Source organism: Pelodiscus sinensis, chromosome 17, assembly GCF_049634645.1.
Source record: "Pelodiscus sinensis isolate JC-2024 chromosome 17, ASM4963464v1, whole genome shotgun sequence".
NCBI lineage: Eukaryota > Metazoa > Chordata > Testudines > Trionychidae > Pelodiscus > Pelodiscus sinensis.
The window spans coordinates 39,286,766-39,302,163 of record NC_134727.1 but is presented as its reverse complement, the minus strand read 5'-3'; the positions used below and the strand labels follow the sequence as shown (position 1 = coordinate 39,302,163).

At 49.4% G+C, this 15,398-nt stretch overlaps 1 protein-coding gene across 3 annotated transcripts in view; it reads right to left on the bottom strand.

Moving 5' to 3' along the window:
- Positions 1-15,398, bottom strand: part of CYFIP2 (cytoplasmic FMR1 interacting protein 2) — a 78,153-nt gene that overhangs the window by 61,841 nt on the left and 914 nt on the right. For 2 of the 3 annotated variants that reach the window (XM_075900621.1, XM_075900623.1), the window contains exon 2: positions 904-1,044. In XM_075900621.1, coding sequence (XP_075756736.1) covers positions 904-1,020 — 117 coding nt within the window. In that variant the 5' untranslated portion in view covers positions 1,021-1,044. Of the gene's footprint in view, positions 1-903; positions 1,045-1,489; positions 4,299-15,398 lie in introns of those variants that run through there. The other variant, XM_075900622.1, reaches the window with a different exon arrangement.

The window sequence follows — 15,398 nt, the reverse complement described above, 5'->3', positions numbered from 1 at the left end:
CATTGTTACAGGCTGGGGACCGACTGGCTAAGTAGCAGTTCGGCAGAAAAGGACCTGGGGGTTACAGTGGACAAGAGCTGGATATGAGTCAACTTGGTGCCCTTGTAGCCAAGAAGGCGAATGGCATATTGGGCTGCATTAGGAGGAGCATGGCCAGCAGATCTAGGGAAGTGATTATTCCCCTTTATTTGGCTCTGGTGAGATCACATCTGGAGTGTTGTGTCCAGTTCTGGGCCCCCCACTATAGAAAGGATGTGGACATATTGGAGAGGGTCCAGCAGAGGGCAACGGAAATGCTGAGGGGGCTGGAGCACATGACCTACGAAGAGAAGCTGAGGGATTTGGGCTTGTTTAGTCTACAGAAGCGAAGAACGGGGGGGGGGGGGGGGGGGGTTTGAGAACAGCCTTCAGCTACCTGAAGGGGGGGTTCCAAAGAGGATGGAGAGAGGCTGTTCTCAGTGGGGGCAGGTGGCAGAACAAAGAGCAAATATCTCAAGTTGGAGTGGGAGAGGTCTAGGTTGGATATTAGGAAAAACTATTTCCCTAGGTGTGTGGGGAAGCACTGGGCTGGGTTCTCTAGGGAGGTGGTGGAATCTCCATCCTTAGAGGTTTAAGTGTCGGCGGGACAAAGCCCTGGCTGGGAGGATTGAATTGGGGTTGGTCCCGCTTTGGGCAGCGAACTGGACTCTATGACTCCTGAGGTTTCGTCCAGCCCTAGGATTCTAAGCACATCTAGTGATCTTTTACATTTGCAACAACTCTCCTCGGTCCCGGATTGTCTCCACATCCCTTCCTCATACTAAAAACCCCCTTTGCCTGGTCTGCAAACCAGCCTGCACACCTCTAGGCGTTACCGTTCTGGCTCTCGCCTCACCGAGGCGTCTCCTGGGAGCTGGCACGTACCTGGTACATGATGGACGAGGGAGGTGGCTCGATGCATGGCTGCTGATCTGGCAGAGGGAGTTCCTCCAGCAGGTCCACGTTGGACAGGGCATCCTCCAGCGTGACGTGAGTGGTCATGGCTCTGGCTTTTCAGATGCCACACTAAACCCAGAGGAAAAGAAGAGATGTTGGGAAACAAGAGCCACAAATGCACAGAAAGGGAGTGACAGGCAATGGCCCAGCAGAACAAACCCATTTCCCCGTCTGGCGTGCATCGTAAGCACCAGCTCAGGTGCCCTGTCCAAACAGCAAGCTAATAGCGATCCAAATGTAAAGCTATTGCAGGGGCAATGCTTCAGAACTTATCTCCATTAGAGACTTTGGCATGTATGCAAACTCTTGAGTGTAAATGCACTGGCTTGCTCTTGGTCACTCTGATGTGAAACCGGTATAAGCCCCACTTTACACCTGTGCAATATATCCACACTGAAGTCTGGTCTACACTACAGCAGAAGGTCGACTTAAGATACGCATCTGTGAACACATCCCCTGTGAACAGGAGGGGGTTAGCTCCGTCTCGAGAGCAGAGTAGGCCACACCCCTTTACCTTATTGGGCATGCTCGGATTGTACCGCTATAAAAGGGAGCAGCTCTGCTCAGTTGGGCCTGGCAGCTGGAGGGAGAGGATGTGCTTGGCCAGCCCCCTGCAAGCCTCAGCAATGGTCCAAATTCCAAGACGCTACCATGCAGGTCGGAGACCCAACGCATCTAGAGACCACGCACGACTCAGAAGCAGGTGGGAGTAACCAGATCCCAGAGGAAGGAGGGGAGACGAAGATCCACCAGTGCACCGAGACATTGGACGCAGGAAGCAGCCCAAGGACAGCGAAGGCCAAGGGCGAGTGAGCCGTGGTCGGGGAGTCAGAGTGTTGCAGCAGCAATTTCCCTGCTGACTCAGTGGCTAGAGCGAGCCACTAACAGGGCCCTGGGCTGGGGTGCAGTGGAGTGGGAGGGCCTGGACCTCCCTGCCGGGGGATGTAAAACTTTCCCCTACTTATTACCCAAAACAAACTTTGACCATTGGGTCGTATTAGGACTATGGACCTGTGCTTCCCTGCTGATAGGGGCGAGTTATGTACCTTGGCCATTGGGTTGTATCAAAACTATTGAACTGTGCTGCTCTGCTGATAGGGGCGCGTTACAGACTTTGACCGTTGGGTCATTGGGAATACTGAACTGGGTTGCCCTGCTAATAAGGGCGGAATACAGACTGGGACCCGGGAGCTAGAGGACAGGAGTAATCTGACTTGGGTATGCGAGACTGGAGGCACCAGCTGGGGGGAGAAAAGGGGCAAAGACAGGTGTGACAGGGAGGAGGCGGACACCCCCACCGTGTCCTGGATGAGACCCTCACCTCAGCAACTCCCACTGTGTTAATTACTTTGCTGGAGTTGACGTATCTCAAGTCGCATTTTCACGCCATCCGCACAGCAGGCGATCGTCGGGAGCGCATGCTCCCATCGGCTTCCCTTACTCCTTGTGAGAAGCAGGAGTACCGGTGCTGACGGGGACGCCCTCTGAGTTCAATGTAGGGGGTCTTCACTAGACCTGCTAAACTGAACCTTGGAAGACTGACTGCGGTAGCGTCGATCTTCCACATAGTGTAGACACGGCCTAAGAGTTTGCACCAGTATGACAACAATGGTGCAAAAATCCCTAGTGCAGACAAGCCCTTAGGGCCCTAAGCCTCAGGTTTTAAAATAGCACCAGACCTTGGAACCAGGGGGTCAAGTCCCCACAAACCTGATTCATCCCCTTGAATGTTCACAGTAGATAAAGAGTTTCTATAACCCACGTATCTTTGAAGAAATGCCGTGCAACGTGGGAAAGTGCGCAGCATTTGCCAAGTGGTGCGGGGATGTTAGCTCCTCGGAAAGCCCACAGGCAACCCAGGGCTAGATAATCTCGGACGGTTTCCTAAACCCTGTGCCCCTGTATCTCTTCTCTGATTAGTGCCCTCCCAGAACAACAGGCAAAAGCAGATCCGAGAGCCCGGGCTGCCAACCCAGAGCCTAATTTGAAGCCTGGATTTTGCTACTGTACTGCCGCTCTCAGCCCCGATCCAAAACCCACGGAAGTCAGCACAAGACTCTCCATGTGATACCATGGGCTATTGCCAGAGCCCTGAAAGACACTGCTTGTTTAATCTTTTGTGGTTGATTGCGCCAAAGACTGATGTAGACGCATGATAAGTCTGTGAGAACTGGCTTTCCTACAAACATTTAAGCCTCTGCGGTGTTTTTAATTGCACATCTGTTGGGATCCACAGGGCCTCATTGCGTTTCTGCCCATAGATGGGCAGCATAAAGGTGGCTTAAATTCAGGGTGCATTGAAAACTGTTAAAAATGGGAAGCTGTCCCTTTAAATCCTAAGTGGCTCCTTGGCCCTGCTTGTGGGCTATGGATTGTGTAAGTGTAACTGCCCCCAGGCAGAGTTGAACCTGGGACCTCTGGATCTTAGTGGAGGACCCTCTACAGCCTGAACTATAAAGCCAGCTGCTTTTCAGCTTAGGCTGTAGAGCTCCCTTGTTCTTCTCTCTCTCTGTAAGTGGTCTAAGTGCCACTACGTGGGACAGGGACCCACACTAGGTGTGTGGGTCACAAGGAAACATGCAGTCTTTGTCTTCAGCAGTCTGTAAAGAGCCAGCTGTAACACAAAGTGGGGTGACGTGGACCTCTCTGCTTCAAGGAGCAGCCTGCCTTCTCTCTCTCTGCTTTCAGTCCTTGTGTGTTTCAGGCTCTGGATTTTCAGTCATAAATTCATGTTACTTTGCAACTCCTGCCCCCAAAAGATACAAACAATTGTTTATCTTCCTTGTACGCCACCAACATAGCAGGAGTCACCTGTGCACAGCCCCCCTCTTCCTGTGCTCAAGCAACGAGAAACTCATTGCGCATTAGGGCCTATAAGCGTTATTTATTCAGCTGGCCTCCAAGTTCTAAAACATCGGAGCCTCTCAAACAAAACCCAGCCACTTGAGCGGTCACTGGTCAACCTCACCATTGCCAGGCACTTGTTTCCCCCGAACAGTCATTGTGAAATGTTTAATTCTCCTCTCAGTAGACACACAGAGCTCTCGCTGGCACTTGTGGGGCTAACACACATGCTAAGGTAGGGGGAGGGGGGAGAGAGGCAAAATATGGCCCATGGGCCTCATCCGGCCAGCCAAACCTCCAGATCCAGTTCACGGCCCCGTGGGAGCCTCAGCCAGGCTCTCTGCCTGACCCACCCCGCGGGCTTCTCAGAATAGCCGTCTGTGGGGGCCATGTGCTTCTGCAAGCCAGGGAGCAGGGCGGGGAGAGGCGTTGTGCGCTGCCCCTGTCCCCAGCACAGTCTCACAGCTCCCATTGGCCAGTTTCTGGCCAATGGGAGCTGCCCCATTGTAGGACAGTCAATGTGCGAAGTGCCCCTCCCCTGGGACTCACGGCGTTCAGCACAGCATACAGCCCCTGTAGTGCGTGCGAAAGGCAGGGACCCTGGCTGAGGGACCTGCTGGGCTGCTGGTCGGGAGCCACTCAGATAAACACCTCCCAGCTACAGCCTGTCTCTGGCACCCAAGCCCCTCGCACGCCCCAACCCTCTGCTCCCCCTCCTGCACCCCTACACCACATAACCCAAACCCCCTCCCAGACCCTGCACCCCAATCCCCTGCCCTCACTCACAACCCTGATCCCTCCATCCCCTCCTACACTCCTGCTCCAGGTCACAACTCCCTCCTAGATAGTGCACTCCCTCCTGAACCCCTGCTCCAGGTCAGAAACCTCTCCTGCACCCAAACCTCCTCTCAGACCCTGCACCCCAAGTTCTCTTCTGCACCCAGTCTCCATCCCAGACCCCGCATCTCCCCCATTAATATCATGAACACCGGGCTTTTACACTTCATTAACACAAGCGCTAACACAAGTCAGGTGGTAGCGCACAGCCCGAAAAGCAGAAAGCTATTAACACTGTCTAAAAGAAGAACCACCAAACTGAGGGACCGAATAGAGCTCGAAACTTTGAAAGTCTCAAATGACTCTCAAAGGCAACCTGGAAGCCAAAATGAAAATCAAGTGAGGTGCTAACCAGGCTGTGGGGGTGGAATGCAGCAAGAAGTAAGTTGCAGCATTTTTAACATGCTTTTTCTCTCTCGGAGGGAGAAGGTGGGTGAGGTGATATCTTCTCCCTTTTAGTGTCTTCTGGTTCACTGCAGATCCCTCCGAATGTGCCCACGCAAGTATCAGCAGATTCATTGTAACCCCTGCACACCGTGCTGTTTGGGGTTTCGCAGCTGATACATTCTGGGAGAACATCAGCCACCCAGAAACGAAAAAGGGGATTTCAGAAGTCTCACTGGGAGCTGAATTTGGTCCCACCAGCTTGGCTAGTAGAGGATGCAGAGCTGAAATCTCAATATTGAAACTCTCCTTTGCAGTTCTCCTTTAAGAACTGGGGCTTCCCTTTAGATTTCAGCACTAAGGCGATGTCTACACTAGGAAACTATTTTGAAATTACTAAAGTCGTCTTAATAACGCCCGATTGAACACATTTGAAATAGCGTGTCCTCATTACGGGGAAGCCCCGAAATTAGTCCAAGGCCTGCTCCGTTAATGCGGGCACGCTACCTTGGACTCAGAGCCCCAGGAAGCACTGGGGCGTAATTAGTTTGAATTACTTTGGGAAGGAATGTAGCCGTGTTAGTCTGGTGTAGCTGAAACAAAATACAGGACTATGGAGCACTTTAAAGACTAACAAGATGGTTTATTAGTCTTTAAAGTGCTACATAGTCCTGTATTTTGGGAAGGAGTTATCTCGAAATAGCAGCACCCGAGTGCCCACGCTACTGTTATTCCAAAATTACTATTTCAGAATGAGCAATATTCCCAATGAAAAGCAGGACGACAGATTTCGAAATGAGCAGCAGGCTTGGTTGTGTGGATGCTCCACTTTTAAATTCGACTTAAGAGGGGTTATTTCGAAATAAAGTGCTAGTGTCGACCAGGGCTCAGAGAGAAGTCTGAGGACCTCCGTCTCAGGCCTGGGAAGGACAAAAGAGAACGTGCATGCAAAATCGTGATACTAGCACATCTCACGCAGAGGAAGACAGCTGAGGGGGCTGTGTGGCGTGCACAGTACTCAAATATCATGGTGTCGCTGAAGTAATGGTCCTGATGCTCCACCGCCCTGTATCTCGTAGCATCATTTCTGCCTGTGCAAACAGAAGGCAGAAAAGAGGTCGAGTGCTACCAGGTCACATTTTGCATCCATTTTGCACCAGCATGAATGACCACACCAGGTGCAAGGCCGTGGAGAACCAGACCCTGTGCTTTCAGACGGAAGCCAAGCAGAGCAAGGCATCTGCCGAGAGCACAACTCCCCCTCGCACCGGCTCACTCTACTTCCTGTTTCATCCTCCAGCCCCTTCAGCTAAAAATACGGCTGCAAAGTACAGCGGCCGTCAAAACCCCTCTTGCCTCCCTGATACGCTGCCATCAGAAACAGCTTCCTCTTTGCCCCAGCCTGCGCAAACGGGCACTGCACCTGCTGGCCAAGGAGCCGTAGGCCACACATGCAGGATGGGGGGCTCTGCTGAGAAGCAGTGTCTCTGAAAAAGCTTTGGGATAGGAGTGGATCATCCGTGGAACACGTGCTCGCAGTGTGATGCTGTGGCTGAAAAAGCTCATGCAACCTGGGCACATATAAACTGGGGCATCTTGGGTAGGAGCATAGAGATTATATTTCCCTTTCTATTGGGCACTGCTTTAATCACTGCCGGATTCCTGTATGTAGTTCTGGAGTCTGCAATTCAAGAAGGATCTGTATAAACCACAGAGGGCTTAGAAAAGAGCCACAAGAACGATTAAATTATTAGAAAGCCTGCCTCATCCTGATAGTCTCAATCAGCTCTATCTAGTTAACGTAGCAGAGGGAAGGTTAAGGGGTGACTTGATACACAGGGAACAAGCATATCACTACCCAACGGCTAGAAACTGGGGCTACACAAATTCAGTCTGGATAGGAGATATACATTATTAGTACAGACTGAACCTCTCTAGTCCAGAAACACGCATGGTCCTACAAGATGTTAGTTAGCTGGATGTCCAATTTTCATGGGTGTGGAAAGTCTCCCACGGTCCCATAAATTTTGTGTACAACCACTAGTCCTGGCTCTCAGTGTTCTGTGCTGTTATTTAGCTCTGATTTACCCCTCAATGTCCTCTAAGGGTACGTTTACACAGCAACATTATTTCAAAATAACTTAGTCTGCATCTACACAGCAGGCAGTTATTTTGACATAATCATAGACTCATAGAATACTAGGACTGGAAGGGACGTCGAGAGGTCATCGAATCCAGTCCCCTGCCCTCATGACAGGACCCAGTACTGTCTAGACCAGGGGTGTCCAAACTTTTTTCAAAGAGGGCCAGATTTGATGAAGTGAACATGCGTGAGGGCCGACCATTTTGCCTGACATTCTTTGAACCATTAAAATTAAATGCAAATTAACTATTTTATTCAAAGTTTATTGCAAATGGCATACTTTTCATTTCGTCACATGGATGACAAATCTAAACAGGTGTTAAATCACTCTGCCTTTCATATCTGAAGGCCAGATGGAAAAAAATAATAATCCAGGAAGCTGAAATATGTCAGGAACATTGTAAAGTACATTACATATTATTGGAAATAAAGGTTGTCTGTCAACTTTTAAGTTAAAAAAATATGAACAGGAACATAACACCAAGTATAATGTTGTGTCCAAATATATTTATAACTGATTTAGACCAACTGACATTAACTGAGATTTTACAATGTATTCATCTCAATACATATGGATTCATTGGGGGCCATAAAAGATAGATATTGCCAAATTACCTGGGGGGCCGTATTAAACCGGAACACGGGCCGCAATTGGCCCACGGGCCGGACTTTGGACATGCCTGGTCTAGACCATCCCTGATAGACATTTATCTAACCTACTCTTAAATATCTCCAGAGATGGGGACTCCACAAACTCCCTGGGCAATTTATTCCTGTGTTTGACCACCCTGATAGTTAGGAACTTTTTCCTGATGTCCAACCTAAACCTCCCTTGCTGCAGTTTAAGCCCATTGCTTCTTGTTCTATCCTCAGAAGCCAAGATGAACAAGTTTTCTCCCTCCTCCTTATGACACCCTTTTAGATACCTGAAAACAGCTATCATGTCCCCCCTCAGTCTTCACTTTTCTAAACTAAACAAACCCAATTCTTTCAGCCTTCCTTCATAGGTCATGTTCTCTAGAGCTTTAATCATTCTTCTTGCTCTTCTTTGGATCCTCTCCAATTTCTCCACATCATTCTTGAAATGCGGTGCCCAGAACTGGACACAATACTTCAACTGAGGCCTAACCAGCCTATCATGTCAAAATACTGTCAAGCTGGAGGACATCTTACTCCGACTCCTCCTTAACCCTCATTGTGTGATATGTAAGGGAAGTCAGAGGAAGAGTGCTCTATTTCAAAGTAAGTGCTGTGTAGAAGCTCCCAATTTCGAAATAAGCTATTCTGAAATAAGCTACGCAATTGATGCAGCTCAATTTGAATAGCTTATTTCGAGTTAAGCCCTGCTGTGCAGACGCACCCTAACAGCCCTGTAAGCAGTGAAAGTGTTGGCAATGCTGCTAGACAATATTGACCTCCCATGGTTCGGAAAATTCTCTGGTTTGGAGCCGGTCAGGTCCTAAGAGTCCCGGACCAGAGAGGTTCAACTCGTAGTGAGCGTGATTAACCACTGGAGCAATTTACCCAAGATCAAGGGGAATAGGATATACCATCACTGGTCATTTTTAAATCAAGAGAGGATGTTTGTTCAAAAGCTTCTCTTCTAGGAATTATTTCAGGGGCAGATCTCCTGTATAACACGGGTCAGAGGTCAGACTCGATGATCACCATGGTCCGTTGTGGCCTTGGAATCTAGGACGTTATGAATCTTTCTCAATGGCAGGGCTTGTCGCCACACTGCTCCTCCTGGTCTCTTTCCAAACCTCATTCTCTATTCCCTGCAGCGTCTCCTTTCCGAGGTTCCCACACCCAGTTCTGTACCCATCATCTCTGCTTCTCACGTCCATAAGTAGCTGCAAGACTGGGGATGTGGTAGAACAAAATGAGGAGCAGACCATTTTATCCCACTGCACAGAGCCACTTCTCCGGTTTCCATGTAGTCTTGTTACTTCTCAAGCTGCAAGGCGAGTTCTAACTATTCGGTGTTAGGACAAAACCTTCACTGGGGGACAAATTATTCCACATCTGCCAACTGGGGTTTTTCACCTCTTCCCTGGAGCCTCTGGTCACGGGCAGGAATGGAAACCTTGTCTAGTTGGACCAGGGTTCCGATCCAGTCTGGCACTTTATAGAGTCATAAAGCCATAAAAGATCACGCATGCCTCCTGCATAACACATTTCGCCTAGTCCTGTTAAGGGTGTAAGTTTAGCCATTAAACCAGTCAATTGACAAGCATCATTTTATCAGTTTCCGTGATGGTTAAACTCTTCTACCCTGCAGGTGCATCCTGGCTGTCGATTCATGCCAACACCCAGGTAGCGGGCTACCGCCCCATGCTCTGGGCTCTGCAGTATAAGGATTATGAGCCAGCTCCTGGCCCCACTTCTGGGGAGGTGGCTACTACACTGCACTGCACTGCAGGCTCTGCCATATCAGAGCTTTATTCTGCAGAGCCCGCAGGACAGGAACCACGAGGCACACAACTACCATCTCCCGTCCCTGGTCACCCAGCCAAAACCGGTTAACCGTGAAATGGATATCAAGAGCACACAGTCATAGAACAGGGTAACAACCAGTGGTCACAGCCCACAAGTCACGTAGATGTTAAGTGCTGGGTACGCTCCATGGCAGAGGTGGAGTAAAAGGAGGAGGTGGGGGTGGCCTTCTGGATCTAATTAAGAAGGATTTACTAGTGACTCAGCATCCAAGTGCTCATTTAATGTTCCCTGCACCCAATACAGCATAACACAGGGACATCTCAGAAAGAACAGTGCAATCTGACAGCCTCTTTCCTGGTTGCCATGGCAGCTGTACACACATCCGCACAAGAACACGCAGCAATGTCTGTTTGTAAGGCACCAGCGGGGTCTAGTGGAGGGGGGGCTGCAGTGGGTTCTAACCCCACCTTGGCCACTGACCTGCCGGGTGACTTTGGGCATAGTACATCCCAGCCCTGGGCAGCTCCTTCTCCTCCCATTCCTTGTCTGGTTCGATTGTAAGCTCTGCGAGGCAGAGAGTATCTCTCATGAGGCGTCTCTAGGGTACCTAGCACGATGCAGCCCTGATCTTGGATGGGCGGGGGTGTTCCGTGCTACTGGAATACACACAATAAAATAGTAATAGCAAGAACGAGACGCTTAATAGGATGGACACTCAAGGGGCCCATCCTTGCATCTCGAGAGAAATTCGTCCTTGATGAGCTTTAGAGGCTAGGATTGATGCTTCTCTTCTGCTGAATTGTCTTTGTTTTGCTACAGTAGATTCATACATGGCCCTGAAAAACCATTTTATATGAGGGAGGGGCTCTACTTTCTTCCCCTTCATGGTGCTGTACTCTGGGGAACCCGCCCATGGAGATTCTGAAGAGGAAACCAAGGGCTGGAATCTGCGCAATATTTTCTTGTAATCTACGCAATTTTGCATACAACTATCCAAGCCATAAAGAGAGACTATGCACTCCAGAGAAAACGGAGCAACAACCCTGAAGCAAAGCAAAACTCCCCTTCCTGTCTTTTCAATGTCAGGTTACACAGTTCTGGTGACTTCAACGGGTGCCATTTTCAGCCCGCTAACAGCACTGCATTCTAACGAGCACATCAAACGAAGGGGAGCATGTCTCTTTCCAGTGATATTGCGATGGGATTGCTGGGTCAGTGATCAAAAAGTCAACATCCACCATTAACCAGCAGCAGCCAGCTGGGCCTTCGGGGCAGGGTCTCGTACATGCAGCAGGTGAAGGAGACGAGTGAGCAGCGTACAAACAGTTGGAGCTCTGTTTGTGGTTCTCTGAGGTGCTTCCTGTGTTGTCATGCCTGAGAGATCAGTCTTGCAACAGAAACGCAGTCTGCTGAAAGTACAACAGCACCGGGGTAGGTTACATCACGCTTGAACACGGGGCTTTTGCACTTCGTTAATATATGCACACAGGCGGGGTCGGCATCTCTCCGACAGGAAATATATCCTGCCTTACCTCTCGCAGACTCAAGCGCCAAGGTGCAAGTAGTGATCACTTACAACTTTGGGGGTATTTATCAGGCAAGGATTCTCTTCTCCAGCTCAGAGAGCCAGCTTGGCCAAATGGCATTATATCTACAAACCTCACAGCTGACTCAAGAACTTCTGAGTGGCAGCCAAACATCAGCATTACAGAACCTAACCCAAGTGATTAAGAGTCATTTTCATTTAATTCCATCTTTCATCCCAAAGGATCTTCAAAGCAATTTCTCTCTCAATCACCCATTTCTCAAATGCTCCAGCAAGTGCCTCTTTGCTTTCTCCTATGCTGCCCTTTATGCATGGGAGAAATTCCTCGCAAAATTCCACTTAACCACCATATTGTCCTCCTTACAACTCTCCTTGGCCATGAAGCCTACAAAAAACAAACCAACCCTGAACCATGGATAAGCAGCTGGCTTGATGTGACTGCCTGCTGCTTCTCATGCTGATTGGTATCAGCTCATTATAACTTTGCGCTCTCTATGTCCATCTGCTTTGTAAACCGGCTGTCTCTCATCTAATGCAACTGCAAACTCTATGGGGCAGAGACTCTCTATAGAACGTTGTCAAATCCCTAGCACAAAGGAACCGTGTCCTCTAGACTCTATAGGGTTGCCAGGTGTCTGGGATTGAACCGGACAGTCCAGTATTCGGACTTTGTGTCCGGTAAACAAATGGAGAAAAATATGTCTGGTATTTTCTAAGTAAGTACTTTTTTTGCTTTTCCTGGGCCCGGCTCGGGTCTGACAAAAGCCCACTTGGGACACGCGGCAATTAAAGGGGCCGCGACTGCATTTTGTCCTGGCCTCCCAAATCCCCGCCCCTCCCAGGTCTCCCTGGTTACTCCCCAGTGCTTTTTTTTTTTTTGATCTCGACAAATTTTTGTCTGGTATTTTTTTTAAACCATCTGGCAACCCTAAGGCTCTACAGGAATAATAAATCTATTCACAAAACCAGCACTGCTAAAGTGCAGCCAGCAAGCGATATCCAGCACTTCGCAATTGATGCCTGAGGACAAGAGGGCCAAGCTTTTCAAAGGATGCCATACGTTGGGAATTTCAAGGCCCACGCAGAGCAGACAAGTTCTTATACATGAAGGTCTCATCAGAAAGACCTCACAGAATGAACTGCACGGAACTCAACGGCCTTCCGCCAAAAGGACACGGGATGAGTCAGTTCCCACCGAATTTGAACTTGGAATTTCAAGGGTTGGCCCATTATTTTATGCCTAAAACTTCAAACAAGCTTAAAGTGTTGGCCATGAAATGTCTTTGGACCACAGTGTCTCTTTTAGCTACTTCCCGGGCCATGATCTACTGGCAAGTCTTGATCCTTCAGAGTAATCGAATTTTGGGGGGAAGGAAGAAGGCCCCTCACTCCAGTGTGGGGCAGGTTCCCCAATAACTGGTGCATTGTATCTGCAAACTACTTGGCAGCCAACAACCGGTGAACTGGCTCTTTGCTTGCCCAGAAGTTGCGGTGGACAAGAACAAAGGAGGAAGCAAGTTGGGTCATGACATCTAGTTGGCTTGCCCTCAGCCAGCAGATGAGACTCATGCTGGTGCCATAACATCTTAAAGGGTCAGGATAAGGCAAGAAACAGCATGGGCTACTCTAAAGTGTGGCACCTTTAGTCTGGCTGCCCGTCACACCCTGGAGAACAGGCAGTCGGGACACGGGGAAACAGACAGAGGAGTGGCAAAGTTGGCCACGTAGGGGAAAAGCGGAGCTCCGGGGAAGACAGATGAGCATGTGCATTAAGCCCCAGTGTGGTCCTTCAAAGACCTGCGTTTGATTCCCAGCAGTGCTGCAGGCTGCCTGGGCAAGGCACTTAATTTCTCTGTGCTAGGTGCAACATGGGGATAATGCTTTTGGGAAAGCACTGTCGGCGTTTGTGATATGCCTCAGACACGCCGGTGTACTGATTTGACCAAAAACTTCACGCAGGAGGCACAAAAGTACAGTAGTCCCGTGCTATTTTGAGAAGACAAGCTGTTGCCAACATGGGTTCAGAGCATATTAGAATGAGGCTACGTTTACGCTACCACCTGCGTCAGCATAATTTACATCACTCCGGGGTATGAATACACCAGCTGTCGCCTGAGCAACATACGGAACACTGACAGTGATGTGTCAGCGGGAGAGCAGCTCCCACCCAAGTAGCTTCCGCCACTCGCAGAGGTGGCTTTATTATGGCGACAGGAGAGCTCTCTTTCACATCGGCATAGAGCGTCTCCACCAGACATCTGTACAGCTGCAGGGCTGTATGCCTAGAAATGGCCTTTGTCGAAGAATAATCACAATTGCTGGGAGATGGCAAAAAATAGCTGGTATTAAATAGCCTCGTGTGAAATGAAATGTTGCACATAGACAAAGAAATATCACTGATTGCTAATCCCTTGAAGAGCAATTTCCTCTTTTTCTTGAAGACAGACAAGTTGATACATGCATATTATTATTATTACTACGAATTATTACATTGTTCCGCCTTTGACTCCTCAGTGGTCATGTTTGTTCCATGGACCCTCGCTTTGGAATCATAGAACCAGAGAGTTGGAAGAGACCTCAGGAGGTCATCAAGTCCAGTCCCCTGCCCAAAGCAGGACCAATCCCAACCAAATCAATCCAGCCAGGGCTTTGTCAAGCTGAGACTTAAAAACCTCTAGGGATGGAGACTCCACTACTTCCCTAGGGAACCCATCCCAGTGATTCCCCACCCACCTAGGGAAATTGTTTTTCCTAATATCCAACCTTGACCTCTCCCACTGCAACTTGAGACCATTGCTCCTTGTTCTGCCATCTGTCACTACTGAGAACAGCCTCTCTCCATCCTCTTTGGAATCTCCCTTGAGAAAGTTGAAGACTGCTATCAAATCCCCCCTCACTCTTCGCTTCTGCAGACTAAACAAGCCCAAATCCCACAGTCTCTACTCGTAGGTCATGTGCTCCATCCCCCTAATCATTTTGGTTGCCCTCTGCCGGACCCTCTCCAATGCATCCACATCCTTTCTATAGTGGGGGGCCCAGAACTGGACACAATACTCCAGTTGTGGGCTCACCAGAGCTGAATAAAGGGGAATAATCACTTCTCTAGATGTGCTGGCCATGCTCCTCCTAATGCAACCTAATATGCCATTCGCCTTCTTGGCTACAAGGGCGCCCTGTTGACTCATAACCAGCTTCTCATCCACTGGAATCCCCGGGTCCTTTTCTACTGAACTGGTACTTAGCCAGTCCATCCCCAGCCTGTAACAGTGCCTGGGATTCTTCCATTCCAAGGGCAGGACTCTGCACTTGTCCTTGTTGAACCTAATCAGATTTCAAGGCATCAGCTGATTACATAAACGTTGCTAACAAAAATCAGCCGTATATATTAGGGCTAAATTCCTGTCTGAGGAATGACGCTGGATTTACACTGAAAGTGGACAGCAGAATTTGGCTCCAGGAATCTACCAAGGTGACTGGCATCTGGCAGCCCTCCTAATGTAAAACTTGGACATGTTTTTTTTTAGTTTCCTGGGCTGAGCAGGAAGTGTCCAACGGTTTAACGACCTGACACAATTACGGGAGACCCCTGTGATCCAAGAAACACAGCTAGAAACAAACCACCATGCTGAAAGCAACGGCTGGCTAGGAGGGCCGAGCTATGCAATATCCTGTTCCTTGCCAAACTACAAACGTGTGTCTGTAAATGCCAGTCCCCTCTCCTCCCCCACCAAAAAACCAAACCCCAGCAAATACACAGGAGCAAGCACAAAGGTTTCCACTTGTCTCTCACTGGTCAATCCTGATTCCTCGGGACATGGACGTTTCCTGCCAAATCCATTCCCTTCTTTTTACTCAGGGCCTGTCTGGCACCAGACTGGGAGTGAACGTGCCTCTCCTTCTTTCAAGCCCACTCAAACGTCCTGGGTTCGAAAGTTCACCTCCAGCGTGATGGGTGGGCCCCCCTCTTGTTTTGAAAACGTCTCACCGCTGAAAAGTGGCCGTGAGTTTAAATGACAGGAGAGAAAAACTGGTCTGCAACCGCTGTGGGATATGTGGCTTTGCAGACTTCCAAGCCTGTATTTTTGGTTCCTCACTCAAGCCAGCCAAAGTTCAAGTCCCTAATTTCCACCCTCAACGCAAACTGCAACCGCGTCTGCCTCCTCCCCTGCCAGCAGAACCAGGGGGGCACTTTTGATTCTGTTCTGTTCACTGTGTGCGCCTTCACCTCTG